The sequence below is a fragment of the Lycorma delicatula genome, chromosome 9 (assembly GCF_047948215.1).
Source record: "Lycorma delicatula isolate Av1 chromosome 9, ASM4794821v1, whole genome shotgun sequence".
Classification (NCBI taxonomy): domain Eukaryota; kingdom Metazoa; phylum Arthropoda; class Insecta; order Hemiptera; family Fulgoridae; genus Lycorma; species Lycorma delicatula.
Window position 1 is genome coordinate 62579251 of NC_134463.1, and position 22043 is coordinate 62601293.

At 30.2% G+C, this 22043-nt stretch overlaps 1 protein-coding gene across 3 annotated transcripts in view; it reads left to right on the plus strand.

Annotated features, from left to right (window-relative positions):
* Nucleotides 1-689: 689 nt before the first annotated feature.
* Nucleotides 690-22043, plus strand: part of LOC142329712 (uncharacterized) — a 59726-nt gene continuing 38372 nt past the window's right edge. For 2 of the 3 annotated variants that reach the window (XM_075374430.1, XM_075374428.1), the window contains exons 1-3: nucleotides 690-786; nucleotides 16452-16555; nucleotides 18928-19209. In XM_075374430.1, coding sequence (XP_075230545.1) covers nucleotides 16510-16555; nucleotides 18928-19209 — 328 coding nt within the window. In that variant the 5' untranslated portion in view covers nucleotides 690-786; nucleotides 16452-16509. Of the gene's footprint in view, nucleotides 787-994; nucleotides 1339-16451; nucleotides 16556-18927; nucleotides 19210-22043 lie in introns of those variants that run through there. The other variant, XM_075374429.1, reaches the window with a different exon arrangement.

Consider the following 22043-nt stretch of genomic DNA (forward strand, 5'->3'; position numbering starts at 1 on the left):
AATATAACTATTTACGAAATTTGTTTGAGAACATTTTTCATTGATGTTTCACCAATGTACAATTGGTAGTATAAAAAAATCATTAAAATGCTTGATGATTAATTAAGATACGTAAATATTAAATACACAAGAACTAATAACAATTCATAAGAATCTTCATTCATTCTCATTCTTTTTTATGCGCGCGCGCGCACACACACTTTTCATAATATCTATATTACCTTATTTAAGATACACCCTTTTTACGAATCGAAACCGTTAATTATGGTAGTCGGCATAGTTGAATTCACAAATCTATGCACGAATTACCTTGTAAAATTTACTTAAAATATGATACAAGTGTATTTAAATAGTAAACTTTACTCGTTATTCATTTTTAAGGTAATTTTGTGAAAAATTTTACTAATATTTAATAATCATTATTTTTTTTTTTTTACTAAATTTTGACTTAGCAAAAGTTGTCATAATTTTCCGTTTATGGATTGTGAATTTTCCGATAATTAATCCAAAATTTTTCTGCATGTGCAATTTGATTTTATTTAACGTGAGATTTTAGACTTATTTTCTTATCTGATTTTTTCTTCAAATTAGTTTTTAAGCGTTCTTTAAAAAAAATTTAAGATCCCATAAACAAATTTTGAAATGGGAACCAAAAGCAAGTTCCAAAAATTAACCATAGATGGCCGCTAGTTACATTCGCCATCTTTAATACATCTGCGTACATTATTTTGGGGCTTTTCTATAAGAAAAACTTGTAATTTTTAAAAGAAGAAATTTTTTACCTTGGTAAGTCTACTTTCATACATTACTGATACTAAGAATTTATATTTCACTTGCAGGTTTTTTATATTATCAAATCGAGTGTAGAAACGTTGCGGTAAACAAGTTCGTGTATTGTCCTCGCGTCCTGTAATGAATGAATACCAATCTGCTGAATAGTTGGTTGCCTCCTGAGTTAGGTACTCGTCTACCGAGAGCTGTTGGGTGGTGTGTTGTGGTGTTCGTCCGTGATGTGTTGTTTATGTGTTGGACCAACTACCGCGTTTCACTCTTAACATTACGTTCGGTACATTTGTATTTATAAAGTTTTATTTTACACGAGTTTTAATTTCAATGATTAGGTTAGGATAATCGGTGAGGTATTCCTTTATTTGTTAAACATCTAATTGATGATAGTCGATATATTATTTATGAAAATATTTAGATGAGCTATACGTAATTTTTTGCCCATCCTAATATTGTGTAAATCAGAGTATGTTACGTATATATAAATATATACATACATATATATATAAGTTATACACATATATATAAGTTATTGAAGAACTAAATGTTGGGGTAAGGAATGTATTTCAATTGCTATAAGTGTATTTTATTAAAAAAGTTATTCATAGTTTTGGTGATATGTGTAGTTCTCATGTAATTATTAAATAGTTGTGAGCAATATTTTTGGTAGTATTTTAGCCACTCCTGAGTAAACACCTGTTATAAATTAAGACAGTTGAAACAGTTTTGTATTTGATAATATTTATTTGTGACAAAATAGTTTAAAAAACACAACAGTTTTGGAATACATTTTATTTATATCCAGACTGCAGGATATTCTTTTTTCATTTATAACAGGCTGTTTAATTTTTTTTTTGTTGTAAGAAGCATTAATATTAAATTTGTGTTTATATTCATTGTTATGGCTGAGACAATTTTAATTGTTACATCTTGTAAAATGTACGTGTTGCTGCTGGGTTGCCATTCTATACTGTGTTGGAGTGTAGTTAAGAAATTTTATGGGGAATCAGTACTAATGCCATCAGTTCAGGATTATCCTTTTCTTTTAATCTAAAACATTTAAAATCTTTTGAAGAATGTGTCTTTATGGTTATGTCTGTGGTTGTGTCGTAAACTATAAAAAAATCTACTCAGAAACATATTTATTTCTGTAGTTAAAATACTACTAAGGACAGTGACATCATCAATGATTTTGAGGGATTCATGGGGAGGGGGATCATTGTATTTTTTTCTTGTATAAAACTTTGATAAAATTTCATATTGGATTTTAAGTTAGTTGGTAAATTATAATTAACCTTTTACATAGGTTAATTATAATTTATAAAAACATTATGTGTTGTGGATTCAAAATAATATCTAGATTCATAAATATAACTGTTTTTAATGTATTAAAAATTATTTTAATTAAAACATAACAAGAAGGGGCTTCTTCTAGATAATGAGAAATAAGTAATGGGAAGAGCAACATTGTTTAATACATAAGTAGATAAAAGTAGACTAGACAGATTGATTTTATGGTTAATTCGTCCTCATTGATGAACTGCTGTGATAACCTTAACAGCTGTTAAGCAATTGGATAATGTCCAGTGCAACTTGTAGGTTGCAAGTGACGTTAATTGAGTGGTCACTCACTTAAATAATTTTGCAATATATTTTGTTAGTCATTTTTCTTATGTATTTATTATTTCCTTTTTTTAATAATGTAACATTTATTTAACAGTCTGACATGGTACTATTAGTTCACAAATTTATTTAGTGTTTGATTACGTTTGTACTAGTGAATATTTTATATAGGTTATGTTTGTTTATTTGCATTGTTGTGCATTTATTAATTATACTAATTTAATTCACAGAAGTAATGAGATTGAAATAAATTATTATTAAGGAAAATGTGAAAATTAATTAAATAATGTTAATGATTTGACGTAAAATTGAATTCAGTATTATGTGAGAATTAAATGTTGATTTGAAGTAAGTATGAAGTTTGATTTAAGTGTAATTTTTTAAATTAAATTTTATGTTAAAAGGGAAAATTATCAGTGTTTAAAAGTAAATCACTGTAGATAGAATTCAAAATTAAGGAAAATGGGATCTTTTTTTTATTATGTTATGGTCAAAGGTATGTCAATGTTTTCCATAACATTTTTCCAAGGTTCTGCTTATACAATAGGAGAATTCATTTTTCTTCAATATGCTATGAAAAATGACTGTGATCCTGTGTGTCCTATTAGGGTGCTGATGTTAGAATAGGAATTTTTCAATTTCTGTGGTAATCATCATGAGATCCTACAGCAATCTTTTTTCTGGAGTATGACCTGAAGGTGCTCGGCTGCATTTAAGTTGGGAGATCCATCTGGCCTGTTCAGTATTTCCTATGAAGCAGACTCCCTATTGTGTTGCATTTGCCTTGAACTATGTAAAGACAAACCCCTTTTAGAGGAAGATAATACTGACATTTTGTAACTATGGAATCATGTTCTCTTGTTAAATAATTTTTTGAATATTCACCATTTCATAATTCACACCAAACTTTGCTGTGAAGCAATTGAGTATTATGGTACAACCTGGTTTCTCAAAGATTTCCTGGTAATGTTCATTGTTGTCCATTGTCATTTAAAGAGTTTCTTGATTCTTCAATTTTGTTAGTTTGTTTTTGAAATGCCCGTGGAAAGTTTTCATCACTTTAGAGAACATAGAAAATCCTCTTTATGCTAATTTCAGAAGTAATCACAAGTCCTTATCCAGTGTAATGTTTAATGCTGAGTTTATGGTCAGGGATAATGTGGACAGACTGTAATCATGCTTTATCTTGATAAATCAACAATTTGATGACTAATGTAGTTTGCTTGTTTCTGTAAAATTTCCATGGCAGTATTCAAATTGTCATGATGATATTTATCAACACTGCCTTCATTAATTATTCAGTTTTCCCAACAGAGTTTTTCTGATTGTTGTTTATAAAATTCACTCTAGGGTATTAGCTAAGTACTAGCCTTTTCCTATACAATAGGTTGAATGTTTGAGGCCTGGTTGAACTACGTATTTTAAAGCTAACAGTTCCTTGATACTCTGTTGTCATTATTGTATTGTCTGGTTAAAATTATTATCAGTGCATTTATGTTTGGTAAACCAAATGTTAGAATGTATAGGTAATAGGTAAATGTAATAATAGGTAATGTAATACATAAATAAGCAACAGTTTCCTATATCAAACACTCAAGTCTAATTATTGAAAGACAGTCTTTTCAATATTAGTTACACCAGCTACATGTGAATCAAAGTTATGGAATTTTTTAATCATCTCTCCAAGTTTGCTAATCCTTTTTACTGCAACCCTTAGTAGTTGATAGATATTGTCCATCTTCCAAGGCTAATGGAGTGCTGCATTAGCAAATTTCATCAGTTAAATGATTCCTACTATCATCAATATATTTGCTACAAAAAAAAGATTACGGTGTTTTATTTTACAATGCACATCCTACTTACTTTTCTTCAGATTTCGGAACAACCACTCTGTAAGTTATAAAATATCAAAATTATAAAGTAAAAGAGTATTCATAGAATGATGAGTTGATGCATATTTTTCCGATCAGACAGGGCTACTCTTGTGATGTGTTTGTGAGTAATGAGTACTACTCTGTTTTATTAACTGACTAAACCAGAATAAAATTTTCTCTGTTACATTAACACTTTCTCATTAGAGTACTTTCCAAATTTGTTCCACTTTCAGTTCATTAGCCCATGCAAACATAAAGAAGACAATTTCACAGGAAAAAGTCTTTTTTTATTTCCAACAGTCCCCTTTTAAGTCAGTATTTTTTTGATGTTTAAGTTTATTGATCCCATCCTTATTGCAAATTTATTTGCAGCTTCCAAATAAGCAGATATTTTGGCAATAACTATAATTTTTCTGTAAATCTCTTTCCTGCGAGTAACTTCTTTATTATTTCAAAACATAGTCCAAAGGTGCTAAATCTGGTGAGTACGGGATGCAGAAAATTCTTTAATATAATTCAAACTATTTTGCTGTTGCATTTGCAGAAGAATGAGCTGGTGCGTTGACTTGTTAAAAAAATAAATTTTTTTGTCAATGTGGTTGTTTTTCATTATTTTTCATTAGCCAATTGAGTAAAGATACATGACATGACAGATTACAGTGATTGAAAGTTCATTATGCAGTCCTATCTTGAATATGAAGAGTTATGGAAGTGCATCTTGGGCGACACACAGCTATCAAAAACTAACGTTATATGGCCGGAGCAAGGCCAAACTTATATTACTTATGGATATTATCAGTAATTATTCTCACATCAGAGATTTTACTACAATTAAGCAGATTTGGGTGTATTTTGAAATCAAGGAGATAGAGTTGTAGCATATCAATGGAGATAAAATGCTTGTTGACTTCTTAACAATGGCTCTTCTACTGAATTAAAATTCTCAGTCGTGTGTTAATGGTAATGGACTAAAAGGACAATGACTTGAAATAAGAAAAAATATTTTTCATATGAATTGTATTTATTATTGATATGAATGATAAGGGTGTTAGAAATGTCATTACAAATTCATGTATGTGATACCATTGTTGGTCGTAAATATATATCATATGTTTTCACGGTGATTTTTTTTTGTGTACTCATTAAAAGCAGCAAATAAGTTAATCTGAGTGCATTTATTGAGATTATCTCTTTCATCAATTAGTGCTTTAGTATTTTTTCTTTTCCTGAATGTCAACTGATTTTTACAGTAATCTTTGCTTTATCAGAATATATATGTCAAAATTTAGATAAAAGTCATGGTTAATCAATTTTTTAAACTTTTTTTTTATATTGAGTATCTTTATCTACCTTTCTTGGTTTCATCATAACAAAATCACATGTTAGTTTATTTTGAATATGATTCCATTTTTAAAACTCTACTTTTTTCAGTACAGGAGTATTGAAAATAAATAAATATGAAATGCATCAATATGTGGTTTAGTTATGGCAAACTAAGAAAGGTAGATAAATATATATATTTAAACAATACATTTTTTAAATAAATTGTTTAATTGCATTTTTTCCCATAAAATGTGTAAAAACACCTTTTTGAGTAATATAGTAACAGCTTTGGCTTTACAACTTGTATTTCTTATTTTCTTTTTTTTGTCTGATAACATTCAATCATTAGGATGTTAAAAATAGAAATTTAATTAATGAAGGAAATTTTTTAAATTATATTGTGTTTTCCTTTAATCTTTTACATAATCAATAAATAAAAAAATATGATGTTCATTATTGTTGTTATTAAAAATGCTTAAAAATACCTAAAATTCCCAGAATTGTTACACAGTGTAATTTTTGTTCTGTTTCATTTAAAATTCAACTATATTGTACTTTTAACATGAATGAACCACATAAAGATTGCATACAATTATTCTCTCCTCATCTACTAATCATATGATTTAAGGTTTATTTTGTCAGTTAAATTTATATTACTCATATTGTGTTATAAAAACCAATTGCTTTAGGCCTGTTTAGATAAATAAAATTTTTGTCATTTCTGGAGTATGTCTTTAGAAGAGTGTTGGGGGTAATGCTGTACGAAATTGATGCAAGATTCTCAAATCATCCATCATACAACAATTCAGCTAATTTGTCTGCTGCAGATCATTCTCATGAAGAGAAAATTTTATTCCTGTAATTAAAGTAAAGAGATCTGAAAGAAATTATTATGCTCTACATTAACAAGTGAACTAGTGTATTAAATTTACTGAAATAATTGTTAGGAGAGTTTTAAAATTTCACTTTGTCAAAGTTAAGTAAAATGAACCTATATTACATATATATTGCTAAATTGTATACTACTTAATGTTTATGGGTAAATATACTACATGTTTACTTAGAATGCTAATAGATTCTTATTTTAATTTTCCACAGGTTTTTGTTATAATTTTACAAATTTGTTTAAAACCTCTTGATTTTGAATTTTATTTACTTTAAGAAATAATATTTTTTTTAGAACTTTATTAACTTCCTGATAAAAAAATATATTTTATTAAGGATTACATCAATTTTGTATGTGGATAGAAAGGTTTGCAGCTTTATAGGTAATTAGAGGTTCCCATTATTATTATTGTTAATACCATGCTTTCCCTAAATCCTATATCCTGATGAAGGGAAACTATGGTAAAACATATATATATATATATATATATATATATGAAATTTTTTGAAGATTAAAATAATCCATCAATATATTGACCACTATGCTAATTAAATAAAAGTAAAAAATTTTCTTTTTTGTTATTTTTAGAATTCTCTACAGACTGATGCGGTATCCAGTGTATGTCGATTATTGGTTTTAGTTTTTTTAGGTTTTTCTGTTGCTCTGTTTGGTGGTTAAGTATTTGTTTATATATATATGTATATATTTAGAGGGGTGCAAAAGTAGGTACATGAGGGTTGTCTGAAAAGTTTTGAGCCTCAACATGAAGATGGCAACACTTGTCAACAAAAGTTAGGGAATGTATTTACACATGCTTTGAAAGGTGCTCAATAAAATTTCAGCCATTTTGGACACTCAGTTGTTTGATAATTATTTAACAAAGTCATTGCGAGTGTTTTTGTGAAAATGGAAAAAAATTGAATATCGTGCTGTGATTAAATACTTTCATTTGAAAGGCAATATGTCTACACATATTAAAACCAAGTTGGACTCTGTTTACGGGGACTGTCCCATCATTTGCCACCATGAAAAGATGGCCAGGTGAATTTAAACATGGTCATACCAGCTTGGTTAATAAGTGTTCGGGACAGCCAAAAACTGCAACCACCACCGATATCAAAACGTTCACCAAATGGTACTGGACGACTGACAAATTAAGGTTAGAGAGATAGCAGAAGCTATGGGCATTATTGCATATGTAAACACCTATTTTGCAGAGAAAGACACCAGCTACTATTTGGAAGTGTTAAAGAGGTTAGAGCATTACTGGAAAAAGTGTATCAATTTGAAAGAAGACTGTTTAAAGATAAAATTATGTTTGGCTAAAAAAATATGTCTTTCTATGTTAGGCAAAACAATTTTCAGACAGCCTTTGTACAGTAGGTATGCAGGTTTTATTATGAAAAAAAAACAATAACTTTCAAGTCACAATAAGGATGACATAGAAATCGTAATTAAGTTAATTTAATACAATTAAGACAAACAAAAGAAAAGAATACAACAATAACAGAACAAGAAAATAGAACAATAATAGATTTAATATATTAATATTATAGTTCATTTTAGCATAGTAACTATATACCTACTTTTGCACCCCTCTCTCTCTCTCTCTCTCTGTGTGTGTGTGTGTGTGTGTATGTGTATATATATATATATATATATATATATATACATGTATGTATATGAAGGTACTTTGTTTAATTAATTTGTTTAAAGAAAATTTTTTAATTTTATTTTAAATAAATTTGTGAGAAAAACTTCTTAATAGGTCTGTTATTAATAAAAAAATGAACAGGATGAATAATAAGGTCCTTTCTCATGGACCGAAATATTGTGTTATTTTGTTATATAATGTGTTATGTGAAAATAGGTATACTGTTTTGTTTGATACTTAATTTAAAAAATCTCTAAGCAAACTTAGTAAAGTATAAAAAAGTAGTAAGTAGTAACTTTTAATTACAAGTAGTAAGTAGTAACTTTTAATTACAAGTAGTAAATATAAACACACTTGGAAATATTAAAATTTGTATTTATTAATCAATTTAAAAAATTATTCATTTTTATGGGTCCTGATTAATAGTATGATTGCTGATCTTTCTTTCTCAAAAATTCATTGTAATTTTTTGAAGGTGCCCTAAGGTTTATCTTGCACAGCATTAATGGTATATATACCCTTCGGCTAGTAGGTGCAAATATAAAGTTTGTTTATATTGTATATTGTAGTGTTGTTTGATGTCATCTACGTTTTGTTGGACGCGTCTTCCCAAATCAGCTGATTTGGAAGTTGAGTGTTCCAGCGTTCAAGTCCTAGTATAGCCAGTTATTTTTACATGGATCTTAATACTAGATCGTGGTTACTGGTGTTCTTTGGTGGTTTGGTTTCAATTAACCAAACATCTCAGGAATTGTCGAACTGGGAATGTACAAGACTATACTTCCTCTACACTCATACATATCCTCATTCATCCTTTGAAGTATTACCTGAACGGTAGTTACTGGAGGCCAAACAGGAAAAAAAAGAAAGGTTTTGTTGGAAGTTAATTTTGTTACAGAAACTTTTTATAGAAACTTAATTTGATGAAAATCAATGTACTTTTTAAGAAAATAATTTTTGGTACTATTTCACGTCAGTTCTTGACCTTTTGCCTGACGAAGCAGGAGGGAGGGAATAGAAGTATATGACTCATACACTTTGTAATTGTTTAGAATATCTCATTTCCTGAAAACATTAGTCATCAGAAATATAGTATTTATTATTTAGTTGTATTTGAAGCGTGTGGTGATTATTGATTTATGTATTAATGCTTCTTACATTATTACTCATTACATTATTAATTTTAAATGAACATAATTTTTTCATCTATAGTGCATGTTAGTGAGTTAATTTGTACTTTATTCTGTATAAAATTTATTATTAAACTTTAATTAATTTTGATTTTTATTTAAATTTAGAATGTTTTCTTGAAAAAGTTACGATACAAAGAAATTGATTATGAAGACCATGAAATTATTGGCTCTGCTGTTATAAAGTGTGATTAAGTAGCTTATCTACATCCCATTAAAAAGGAGAAAGCTACACAAAGACCACATTACATTATTTTGTCTTTCTGTATCTAAAATTAAGAGGATATGTAGAGAAAATAAAAAAAGCGTTTGAGATTTGCCCCGTCCAACATTTCAATACTCAACGGAAAGGAATTTGAGAAAAGCTTACATTTTTTAAATGTAATAAACAGTCTATGAATTTGAACTATCAAAACTGTAGAAAATTTTTGTTTTATTCATATTACACTTTAATTTTAAAAAAAATTTAAGAATGTAATTAATTACATTAAGACAAGACACAGTTGTGTTTAGAAAAAAATAATATGATGATTATTAACCTAAACATCTTTTAAATGAATAGTATAACTGGAAAGTTTGGATCTCCCGCATGACATCAAATGTCCCTCATGGAGTTTTAAGAACTCTTACAGGGATACTGCTTATATAATGACTACTTTATTGTTTCAAAGTGACTTACATTAATATATTGTATTAACAGTTATTTGAAATTTATATATTGCTGCACAATTGTTTTTATATCTGTTGAGTGTTTATATCTATATTCATTCTTTTCTTAGTATTTTCATTTTGAGTCATTTTCTTTATTTAATGTTAAGTTTTGTGTTATACTTGCTAATTTTTTATACTTGCTAATTTAATCTAGTTATTAAATCATATGTGATCATTCATGAAGTTGCTAATTGTTTTCTTTGCTACTAAGATGTCATAAATTATGTGGTATTAATACTTTTGTTAATATTTTTATCTCTTGGAATTTTATTTTATATGTATAAGACTTTATTTCATAATATTTAGTATTAACTATAAAAAAAAAAATCACTGCTTGTGATACATATAATGTTGACCAATCTATTCTGTTAAGTGTTACTTCTTCAAAAGTATGTGAATCCTGTATCATGTAGGGTAAAGATGTTAAATTGTTTATATAATAGCGGATGAAAAATTTAAAAAAAAATTAATGGGAAACATCTTAATTTTAGCATTATTTTTTACAGCCTACGTCATTAATTTACATATTCTATGTCACCTGTAACAGTTTGTACCTTTAATTCTTTCTGGTTTGTGTGTGTGTGTGTGTGTGTGTGCGCGTGCACGCGCATGCATGCATTTGCCAATGTACATCCATCCATCTGTACATCTGCACTTACACGCGTGCATGCTTCATAAATCAACAAAAAACACTTGAGGATATGTTCTTGTGAAAAGAAGAAAAACAATATAGACATAGTTGGTGTAAACATAGAAAATGCTTTGTTTTAGAGTTGCAGCAGCTGGCATTTTAAGCTATATACAGGTTGCTTTTGATTGACCTCAAAGTTATTTCATCTTTTCATAATATACAGTTACCCCTGCTGAATGATGTTATTGGTTCCTGGAGAATGGTTGTAAATTGAGCCCATAGAACCGTACAGTCATTGTTGCAAATGGATGAACTAGTTTGTGTTTTTCTACCTGTCAAAGGACACATTTTTTTGCACATAATTTCATCTGTTTAATCATCTTCCTCATTAAAATGTAGAAAATCATGTCCAAGAGTGTAAGTTAAAAATGATTCTACTGCACGGGAACACCCTCTTTTTTTTATAAAATTAAAGGTTAGATTTTATATTGTTCTAAAGTATATAAATATTCTGTTAACATTTGGTGTACTTCTTTGTCTTTATACATTTCCAGTGTAAGTTTGCATAGAGGCCTGTTTCATATAAAATGAGCTGCATGTTTGCTTTTCTATATTACTCAAGCTACCTTATTAGGGTAGTTGTCTTAAGGGGCTGAAACATTTGGATTTGTTGCTTTGTATATGGTAAATTTTAGAGCGAGTATGGACTGTAGATGATGTCGATAATAAAAAAGAAAACAACTCCTTGTTGCATTTGATGAATTTTTGTGTTAATTTCTCTTTATACATTATTATATTTGAACATTATCAAGACTTCAACTTAAGATATACTTAAACATTATCAAGAATATAACTAACACTAATAGTCCATTCAGATGAAATGAAAAATGCGACCATACTGCGCGGGATTCTAACGTAGATTGCTAATATGAACTTAACTCTCCAGTGAGTGCTAGCGCTAGCACCCACTAGATCGCAGCACCGGACAGCTCGATGTGGAACTGAACAATGTACTATTTATTTTAATCTTATGTAATGTAACTATTCTTGTAGATCAGCATTTCTCAACGTTGGGGTTGAGGGTTGCGAAATTAGGTTATAACTCTACATTTAAACAGTGATGAAATCATTTTATGAGAAAAAAGATGATTTATTATAAAAATTTTACTTACATTTATAAGTACACCTGTAAAGAAAATAAATTAATGAGATGGTTGTATTTGTTTTTCTGTAAAAATTTGTCCATACATGAATCTATGTTAGAAATGCATAAAAGCAAATTGTTTTCAAGTGATAAAAGACATTTAGTTTTTAGTGCAACCGTAGACAAAAAACCCTTTTCACAGAGGTAAGATGTGACAAAAGGGATTAATATCTTCAATGCTTCTGTAATTAAATTTCCATATTCACTTCACCAAGCAAGCCAAAACATATCTCCAAATCTTCAGATGTTAATTGCTGTTGTAATGTTTTTCACCAGTTATTTGTGTGAGTTGGTCGTGACTCTCAATTTAGCAGCTGCAACAGTGTTTTCACTAAATGTTTTCAATGATATCTCTTTGAGAAATCATTTTTATCGTCTGGGAAATACTTTGACAACTAAATTTTTAGCTCATGCAAATACGAGATATGTTCAAAAAGTAACAAGAATTTTTAAATTTCACAAGTTGTATTAGTCTGATTTTTAGGATCTTTTTGTTGTATTGGTAAACATGTCTGAAAAGTATCTGTATATTTTAGCCATATTGGATGTTTAGTTGTCAGCTGTCAAAAGGATAACACGTCTTTTGGTACAATTGGCAATTTTTTATTTGTTTAAATAATAATAGATCAGAGAATTTGTATTAAATTTTGCTATAAGAATAGAATAAAGTGTAGCAATGTTTAAAAGTGTTAAATATTGCTTTTGCTGATTCTGTTATGAGTAAAGCAAGGGTTTACGAGTGGTATAAGCATTTCCAAGAAGGTCGTGAAGATGATGAATGCCTTGGACGCCCAAGTACACCAACAACCGATGAAAACGTGGAAAAAATGAAAGAAATGATCAACAAATCACAATCAGAGAAGTCGCTGACTATGTTGGGATATCAGTTGGCTCATGCCATGAAATTTTTTTGGATGTTTTGGGTATGAAACGTGTGACAGCAAAATTTGTTCCCAAATTGTTGAATTTTGAACAAAAACAGCAGCAAATGGAAGCTGCTCAGGAGTCGCTAAATGAAGTGAACAATGATGTAGAACTACTGAAACGTGTGATGAAACAGGTGATGAAATGTGGGTTTACAGATATGATGTTGAAACTAAGGCTCATTCATCTCAGTGGAGGCATTCTGGATCACCAAGACTGAAAAAAGCTTGACAAGTATGGTCAATTGTGAAGGTTATGCTCACCATGTTCTTTGATTTTAACGGCATAGTGCATCATGAGTTCTTGCCACAAGGTCAAACGATCAATAAGAAGTATTGCCTACAAGTTTAACCCCGTTTGTGTGAAGCAACCCAAAAAAAACACCCAGATTTGTGGCGAAACAATTCATGGCTTTTGCACCACGATAATACACCTGCTCACACTTCATTACTTGTTCGTTAATTTTTAGCCAAAAACAATACTGTAATGATACCCCAGCTGCCATATTCGCTAAACATGGCCTCGTTTGACGTTTTTCTATTCCTAAATATAAAGAGAACCTTAAAGGGCTGTCGTTTACAAGTATAGATTAGATTAAAAGCGAAGAGCTGAAAGAGCTACACACTACTCCAAGGATCAAGTTTCAGGATTGGAAAAAGTGCTGGCATTTGTGTATAATATTTAATGAGGACTATTTGGAAGGGGATAACATTATTGTAAACAAATAAATAAAATTGTTTCCAAAAAACAAAAATTCTCATTACTGTTTGAACGTACCTTGTACATCTTCATGATGTACAAACTATGGTGAATAATTTGAAGTTAGTGGAAACATATAAAAATGTTTGCTTGAATGTGAATAATCCAGATATCGATCTTAATGAAAGCATGAACTTTGTCATTAATAAAATGTTTTTATCATGTCCTTGTAAATTCACATTCAAGTTGTTTAAATGCGAAAATACATCAGACAAGTAAGCCAACAGGTGCAGACATTCTTTGTCCTGTAAAAAACATTGAAAATAGTGTTTGTTTATCCTGTAAAAATGTTATTAATTCATCTCACAATTCCAACAACCGGGTTAACACTTTCCCCTGCGATAACCATCAGTCTTCTGTTTGGAAAAGAGATATTTCTTTTTGCCCATTTCATCGCACAGTTTAGCAAAGAGCATGTTCTGTAGTGGTTGACTTTTAATAAAATTAACAATTTTTACAGCTTTACAAAGAATCAGAAAATTTGTTTGAGATTTTCCGGCATATTTTTTGTGGCAAGAGTATGTCTTTGAAGGCAGCAGTGCATCCACCATTCCGCCCTAGGTATAAGATAATTTTTTCAGAAATCCACCATTCTTTCCTGTTATCACCTTTCCACCATCACTACATACTGCAATACATTTTGTCTCATCTATGTTATAGTTTGTAGTAGCTTCTTAAAAATATCCAAATGAGATTGTCTTCTTGCACCTGACTAGTTATTGATTTACAAAACCACATTCATTTCTCACAAAACCTAAGAATTGAGAAATGTTTGTCACATTTGTTAATTCATCAAATTCAATACAAAAAAATTCACTTCAGGTCACTTGCTGAATTATCTGACTGCAAACACGGCTTAAGGGCCGATTGGCTGCTTCCCAACGAATCCGGGTTTGGATGGCTCTGATGATTTGGATTCGGTACGTTACAGCTCAGAAATAGCTGGGTGTTATAATTGATAAGAATTTTTGGTTCAAGAAACATCTACAGTATGTAGCAAAAAAGGCTGTTGATGCTTTTTATGGAATTTGTAGAGCCATTCATCCAGATTGGGGATTGAATTACTGCACCGTGTGTATCCTTTACAAAGTGTCAGTGAAGCTATTATGCTGTATGCTGCGTTTGTCTGGGCTCACCGCATGCCTTTTAGGTACTGCGTGGACATTTTGCTGCGGCCCCAGCGATTCCTGTTGCTGGCTGTTATAGGCAGTTATAGAATAGTCTCGCAGGAGGCAGTCTGTGTTGTAATCAGAGTCAAACCAATAGATATCTTGGCTAATGTGCCTAAGGAATGCTACATTTCCAAGGTAAATAACCTATTGATGCCAAAACGAAAGCAGGAGATTGAAGAAGACTAGGGCCTTGCATCTTGGCAGGTCAGGTGGGATTTAGGAGCGATTGGATGGTTCTCCCTCCAATCAGTATTTCACACAGTTTCTCTCCAAGCATGGTGCCTTTTAGGCGAGTTTGGCTAGGTTTCGTTTGGTGGATTCAAGTCAATGTCCGGATTGTGGGACTGGTGATACAGTGGACCACGTCCTTTATGACTGACCCCGATATGAGGTTGAACGTTCACAAGCTGTTAGGCTTGAGAGAATACATTCCTCTCTGGATCTCCTTATTAACTGGATAGACCACGAGGAGTGGTCTATAGTGGCTGGTTTTCTTCATGCCTTTGTGATGTGTAGGTCTGCAGAGGGAGTTTAATCAAGGTTCTCAATCATGGTAGGATCACGGGTGGCTAGGGTTCCGGCTTAGACATGGATTGGTTGGAGGTAGGCACATTGGCATCGTGCCACAGTTATATTGGTATTGTTTGTGATTCGCTTTGGGGCTCCTGCTGGTGGGGGTGGCTGTGCTGCCAGGGTATGGTAATCTGTGCGATCAATGGCATGGCTTCTCTCCGCTGGTGGCGGTTCTGATAGTGACTTAGTAATGCCACTCAAGACACCATGATGGAACCGTGTGGGGTTTGTCCCTGGCTCCTGCATGGACCATAATGAGGTTACGTTCCCCTTGTTAGGTGACTTAAATTGGTCGACTTATTTGGGTGTAGGTCTAAATTTCTATGTTGCATAAGACATAATTTTGATTTGTATGAGTGTAGCACTGATTTTACTTTAAACTCTTTCGTTTTCTGAGCCATTCACAGTCATGAACGGTGCTGTCAAATCTGGACTAGGTGCGGGAGAATGCACCTAGCCATTCAAAAGAAATGATCAACAGAAAGGGTGCTATATACCAAACTGACAACACCAGACTGCATTTATCTTTAACGACCCATTAGGAATTGAGAGAACTTGACTGGGAGGTTTTAATGCGGCCACCACTCAGCTTGGACCTGGCGCTGTCAGACTCATTTGTTTTGGTTTCTGCAGAACTCCCTGAATGATGTTAAGTTACTTTCAAAAGAGGCGTATGAAAACCATGTATCACAATTTTTTGACCAGAAAACATAGTGATCAGTCACAAGTTCTATAGCGATAGGATTATGGTGTTGCCAGAAAAATGGCAGAAGTCATAAAAAAAATTGGTGCATATGTGGGCTCATAATGTTATTTTTCAATCACAATAAATTATATTCTCAATTTTGGTCTACAAAAGATCAATAGGTTTCAGACAACCTAATAGAATGCTGGTACTCATTGTTTGTGCATGGTATTGCTACAGCAAGTAGTTTATTTAGAACAGCCAATATGAAGTCAATCATTTAATAGCCCTTGTAACATTGAAAACTGTATGGTGCATATAGTTTGGGAATTGTCCCAAATAAATGAATGATACATTAAAAATGTAAATCAAGGACATTTTCTCTTTATATTCTAATCAGAAGACAGTTTATTTATATTTAATTCATTATTATTAAAAAAAATTTTTTCTTTTCAGAACCGCAGATGGTTTCAAGCAATAACTTATTCATCGTGGTTTTCTATTCTAAAATGGCATGAGTGGATATACAACACCATCTGAATTTAATGCAAAAAGTCATGGTAAGCTTTTAATATATCATATCAAGGATATGATATCAAGATATAAGGTTGTCACTAAATACCTTAGTTATGTGTAATTTGATTTTATGTCTAATTACAAGTAATCAGTAATTGATTATGCCCGAGGTTTGAGAATGAATTAACTTAACTAAATCATAGTTGAATATATATTAAACATTTTTTTTGAGAAAAAAAAATCTAATTTCTTAAAAGTGAGATAGATTGTAAGGATTCTTTCTTTTATAATAACTGTTATTTTAGTGATAAACTGTAAATATAATTTAAAGAAAATAATAATTTTTGTTTAATTGTGTGTTTTATTATTACATAAATGAAAATTATATGATAAACAGAATTTATTATAAGAAAAAAATCATTAAAAATTCACTCTCATCTTTTTAAATTTTGATTTTCAACAGCAGTTCTATTTTTTATTTTTTTATTAGCAAATTCTTATTTTCTTGAGTTCTGAAAGCTTTGTTTAATTTAATCATCATAGATTCTTTTTTTATATTAATTGATAATCTTGTATAGCCACCAATAATTACATCTAGCATATCTTTTTTTATACAGGTTTAAAAAAAATTCAGTTTTTTAGAGTTAAAAGATATTATAAAAGACAGTAAAGTCAAAAACTACATACATGTCACATCATTGTACATCTTACTTTTTTTTTCATTTGCCAAAATTAATTAATAGAAAATTTAAAAAAAAAACTATCATTCTACAAGTATTTGGTGTTAATTGTGAAAAAAATTTATTCAAACAATTTATTGATTTTGTGGATAATCTATCGTGTATATTCATTCAACTCTGGATATGCGTGAGGTAATATGTGTGGTCATGCACAATGTTATATTATCATGTATAACATGTATATATCTATACTGTTCGGTTTGGTTTGCTAGTTATACACCATGTCTGTTGTCAAATCACAGATGGATTCCATCATATTGTACTTGCCATGATTCCTTAGTTGAAGTGCTCTCTGAGCTCTGTCTTAACTTAATTAGCAGGTACCCAATAATTACAAACAGTTATTTAAGTATTTAGAGAGAAATATGTCTCTTTTCAGTAAACCGCAATAAAGTGTCAATTTAATAAACTGTCTCAGAGGTTGTTAGCGTAAGACAGTCACCATGAGATAGTTGTTATTCTTTGGCACCTACATTTTGACCACACTAACTTAACAACAGATATCTGATGTTAAAAAGCCGATGCTTCAGTATATCCCTTTGATAACTTGCTAAGTTATGTGCATCAGATTCTACTTGGTTGTATTTGTTATGTGGCATTTCATCATCAGTTTGAACTAGCTCACAGAGATGAAGTTTTTTGGGTTGATGATGTGACTGAAATTGGAAAACTTTACAAATTCTTGAAATCAGTTTGATTTTTAATTTATCCTCTATTTATTTTCATTTTATTTTAAATTCTATAATTTCCCTTTTGGTAATTCATATTTGTAACTTTTTTACTATATTATGCATTTAAGAAATAGATACGACTTTAAATAGATAGATTTTCATTTTAGAGTAGCTTTTAAAATATTTTATTGTTTATGGGCATTCCTTAACAATATTTTTATTATGCATTCAAGCCCATATACACACTGTATTTTGATACTTTGTAACATGTATGCTTCATTTCTTTCTTATAAAATTAAACAATATGTTTCTTGGTGTCCTGCATTTTATAGTTTTTTGTAAAACTATAAGAAAATAAAAGATTTTCTTCTTTTAAGAAGAAAATAAAAGAACTTTAGTTTTAGAGGCAATATTTGTAATAAAATATATCTTAATAGTTAATTATAGTCACAGTTTTTGTAAGATGTGTGTGAGCGTACACACACACCCACTTACATTTTTGTGCAGTTTGCACAAACAAAAAGCATACTACCTTTTAATGTAAATATGTAAAGAAATTTGTATCAGTTGTATTTATTTATCAGTAAAGGAAATATAGCATCAGTTTAAAATGTTCATGTATGCAAAACCCCCATATGATACTGCCACACCTAAGATAGTACTTCAGGAATGCCATGTGTTGCTTTCCTGTAATATTATGGTTTATAATGATAGGTATTATAAATAATGGGTCAGTATATACCATGCATTTTTTTATATTCTCAGCTTTCTCCTTTTTTAATTTCATTGCAAGGTATAACAGGTATTTAATGTGTGTTTTATTTTAAAAGCATTCTGTATATGTGTAAATAGTTTTTAAAACAAATTATTGCTACTTGTTAAAGTGGAAATAATCAACCTGTCATAGAATAAATAAAATCTATTTTTGCATGCTGTATACTGTTTTATATAGCCTGACTTGCACACCATCTTCTTATGTCCTGTACGAATTTTCTTTTTTAATAGGTAGAAAGAGTTCACTGAGTCAGGGCCAGGAGCCTCCGTGGGCATTTCTTCCCCTTGGCTACCGGGCTTCTGCTGTTGCTTCGGCCATGTCTGGCCAGTTTCCACCTCCCAGTGCTTCTCCCCCAATTCCTTACACTGCACATCATTTACCACCAGCAGCTCCTACTCCTGGCCAGTATCCTCCTGCACCACAACAACGGTTACGTGTACCTACACTTGGTAGCAGCCCTCCACCTGCACAAGGGCATATTCCACCATGGGGGCATTCAACACAAAGTTCTGGTAAGTCTATTTTGTTGTTTTATTTAATATTAAAATAACAAAGCTTAAAATTACTTTCTTTTTCTACTTCTGTAGAATATTACAGAATTAAGAAATATTATATTACTGTAGTTATTATGTATGAATACATGTATATGTGTACAGACACAAAAGCATTTTAAAAAATGTACAAGACTACACACTCATACATATCATCCTCATTCATCCTCTGAAGTATTATCTGAACGGTAGTTACCGGAGGCTAAACAGGAAAAAGAAAGAAAGACACGAAAGCATTAATTTTAAGAAAACCCTCATTTGAAATTTTAAATAGTATTTCATTTGATAAATATATAAAATTTTACTTTTCATTTGATAAATATATAAAATTTTACTTTATTCTTGTCACGTGAAATCTTTTTTAATAAAATTTATTTACTGCATGTAATCATGAAAAGACTACTTCTGTAAGGTGAGAGAAGTAACTTGTTTAAAATTTCAAAAAGTTGTTTGTGAAAATTGAGTTCTGTTTCCTAGAATTTTGTGTTGTTTATAAACTTTTTTTTTGCTAAAATGGATCCTAATTATGTAAATTAATAAAAAAAGGTTTTCCTGAAAGCGAAAGGAGATTGGGTTTAACTTTTAAGTGCATCCTGAGTAAATTGCCAAAAATTTTATTTTTCATCAGTCCACTGTCTTACTGATATATATTTCAAATGAGGAGTAGCAGATATTGCTAAGATTTCAGTTGAGTAATCACACAGTCTGGTTAAAATAGGTTTGCTCTTTAACTTTTTGTTAAAACAGTTTATGTCATTCAATCATAAAGAAATATGAATGGTAAAAAAGAAGTATTTTACATCAAACGTAAATAGTGTTTCGATCCCAATCTGTTGTCTTTTACTCTAGAGTTTACAAAAACTTATAAAAATACTGTTCTTGGACTTTTTTTCAGTTTTTAAGGTCAGGTGTCATATGAAATCACTAAATTTATTCTATAATTTGGGTCTCAAGATTTTCAGTCTGGCTTTATTTTACTTAATGTGCTGAAGTCAGGGTGAAATCTTTCACCAGCTGACATTCACTAATGAAACGTTTCCAATCCTATTTTTTATGGACATTCTTCTATTTTCAGCAGTAGAACAACATTTGAAAGTTTTAGCATTTCCATACCCATGTTTGTATGTACTTTTTTCATTATTTTCAATAGTGAAATGACCCAGAAAGCAAAAGTAACTCTGCATGAATAACATATATCTCTGCAAAAATAATATATATATATATATATATATATATATATATATATATATATATATATAGAGAGAGAGAGAGAGAGAGAGAGAGCTTTGTTTGTCACAAAAACACATTTGTGTCTTAAGACACATATGTTAGACACACACATATTCCCACCATGTGTGTCTACATGTATCATATATATACATAGGTATAACAGTACAGAATAGCTTTAATATGTATGAGATAAATATTGGATTTTATTTCTTGATGTCTTTTCTGAGAATATTCTTGTATTTTTTAACTGTGTATCATTAAAACTCTTAGGTGTTACATATACTTTATTATATAATGTGTAAGAAAGAACAAAAACAAAAATGTTTTGATTTTATAGAAATGTACTCTGTAAAATATTCATACCAAATGTATTCTGTATGTAAATTCTGAGGGTAATGTTTACCAAAACAGCTGTAATTTTTTAAATTTTATGAAAATCAAAAAAAAAAATTTTTATTTTTTTGTGATTGATTTTCAAGTAAAGGCTTCATCTATCGATTATTTATTTAAGAAAGATGTTTCATTGCAGCTGCTAATTGGTTTATTAAACAATTTTTTTTTTTTTTGAGACTAAAAAAAGTAATGTTGTGTATTCTGCCTATTACTTTGTACGTTTCATATTCTCTTTAAAAAATATTTGTTTCAGAATTTCATTGGTTAGTTGTGTAGATTTTCTTTAAATCATAAATTTTGTTTGAAATCATTGTTAAATGTTCATTTTGATTATATTTTAAGGAGCTATTATCTTTTTAAATTATCTTTCGTATTGTTTGTATAATTACCCCCTATTAATTAAATGTGTATTTGATTTATTTAATGATAGTTCTATCATTAAAGTATGTTTCTATTATTTTTACTGGTTTTGTATTTATTTCTTAAGTTTAATTTTTTGGTTAATATTTGACAGAATATATATATATTTTTTTTAATTTTAGAAGTTAACACAGATATCTTAGCGACCATAATTTGGTGATAATGAAATATAGATTGGGGTTTATAATAAACAAAAGGTAAAGTCGATAGATGGGTGAAATATATTGAAGAGTTATACGGAGGAAATGAATTAGAAAATGGTGTTATAGAGGAAGAAGAGGAAGTTGAGGAGGATGAAATGGGAGAAACAATACTGAGATCTGAATTTAAGAGAGCATTAAAAGATTTAAATGGCAGAAAGGCTCCTGGAATAGACGGAATACCTGTAGAATTACTGTGCAGTGCAGGTGAGGAAGCGATTGATAGATTATACAAGCTGGTGTGTAATATTTATGAAAAAGGGGAAGTTCCGTCAGACTTCAAAAAAAGTGTTATAGTCATGATACCAAAGGAAGAAGGGGCAGATAAATGTGAGGACTACAGAACAATTAGTTTAACTAGTCATGCATCAAAAATCTTAACTAGAATTCTATACAGAAGAATTGAGTGGAGGAAGTGTTAGGAGAAGACCAATTTGGTTTCAGGAAAAGTATAGGGACAAGGGAAGCAATTTTAGACCTCAGATTAATAGTAGAAGGAAGATTAAAGAAAAACAAACCAACATACTTGGCGTTTATAGACCTAGAAAAGGC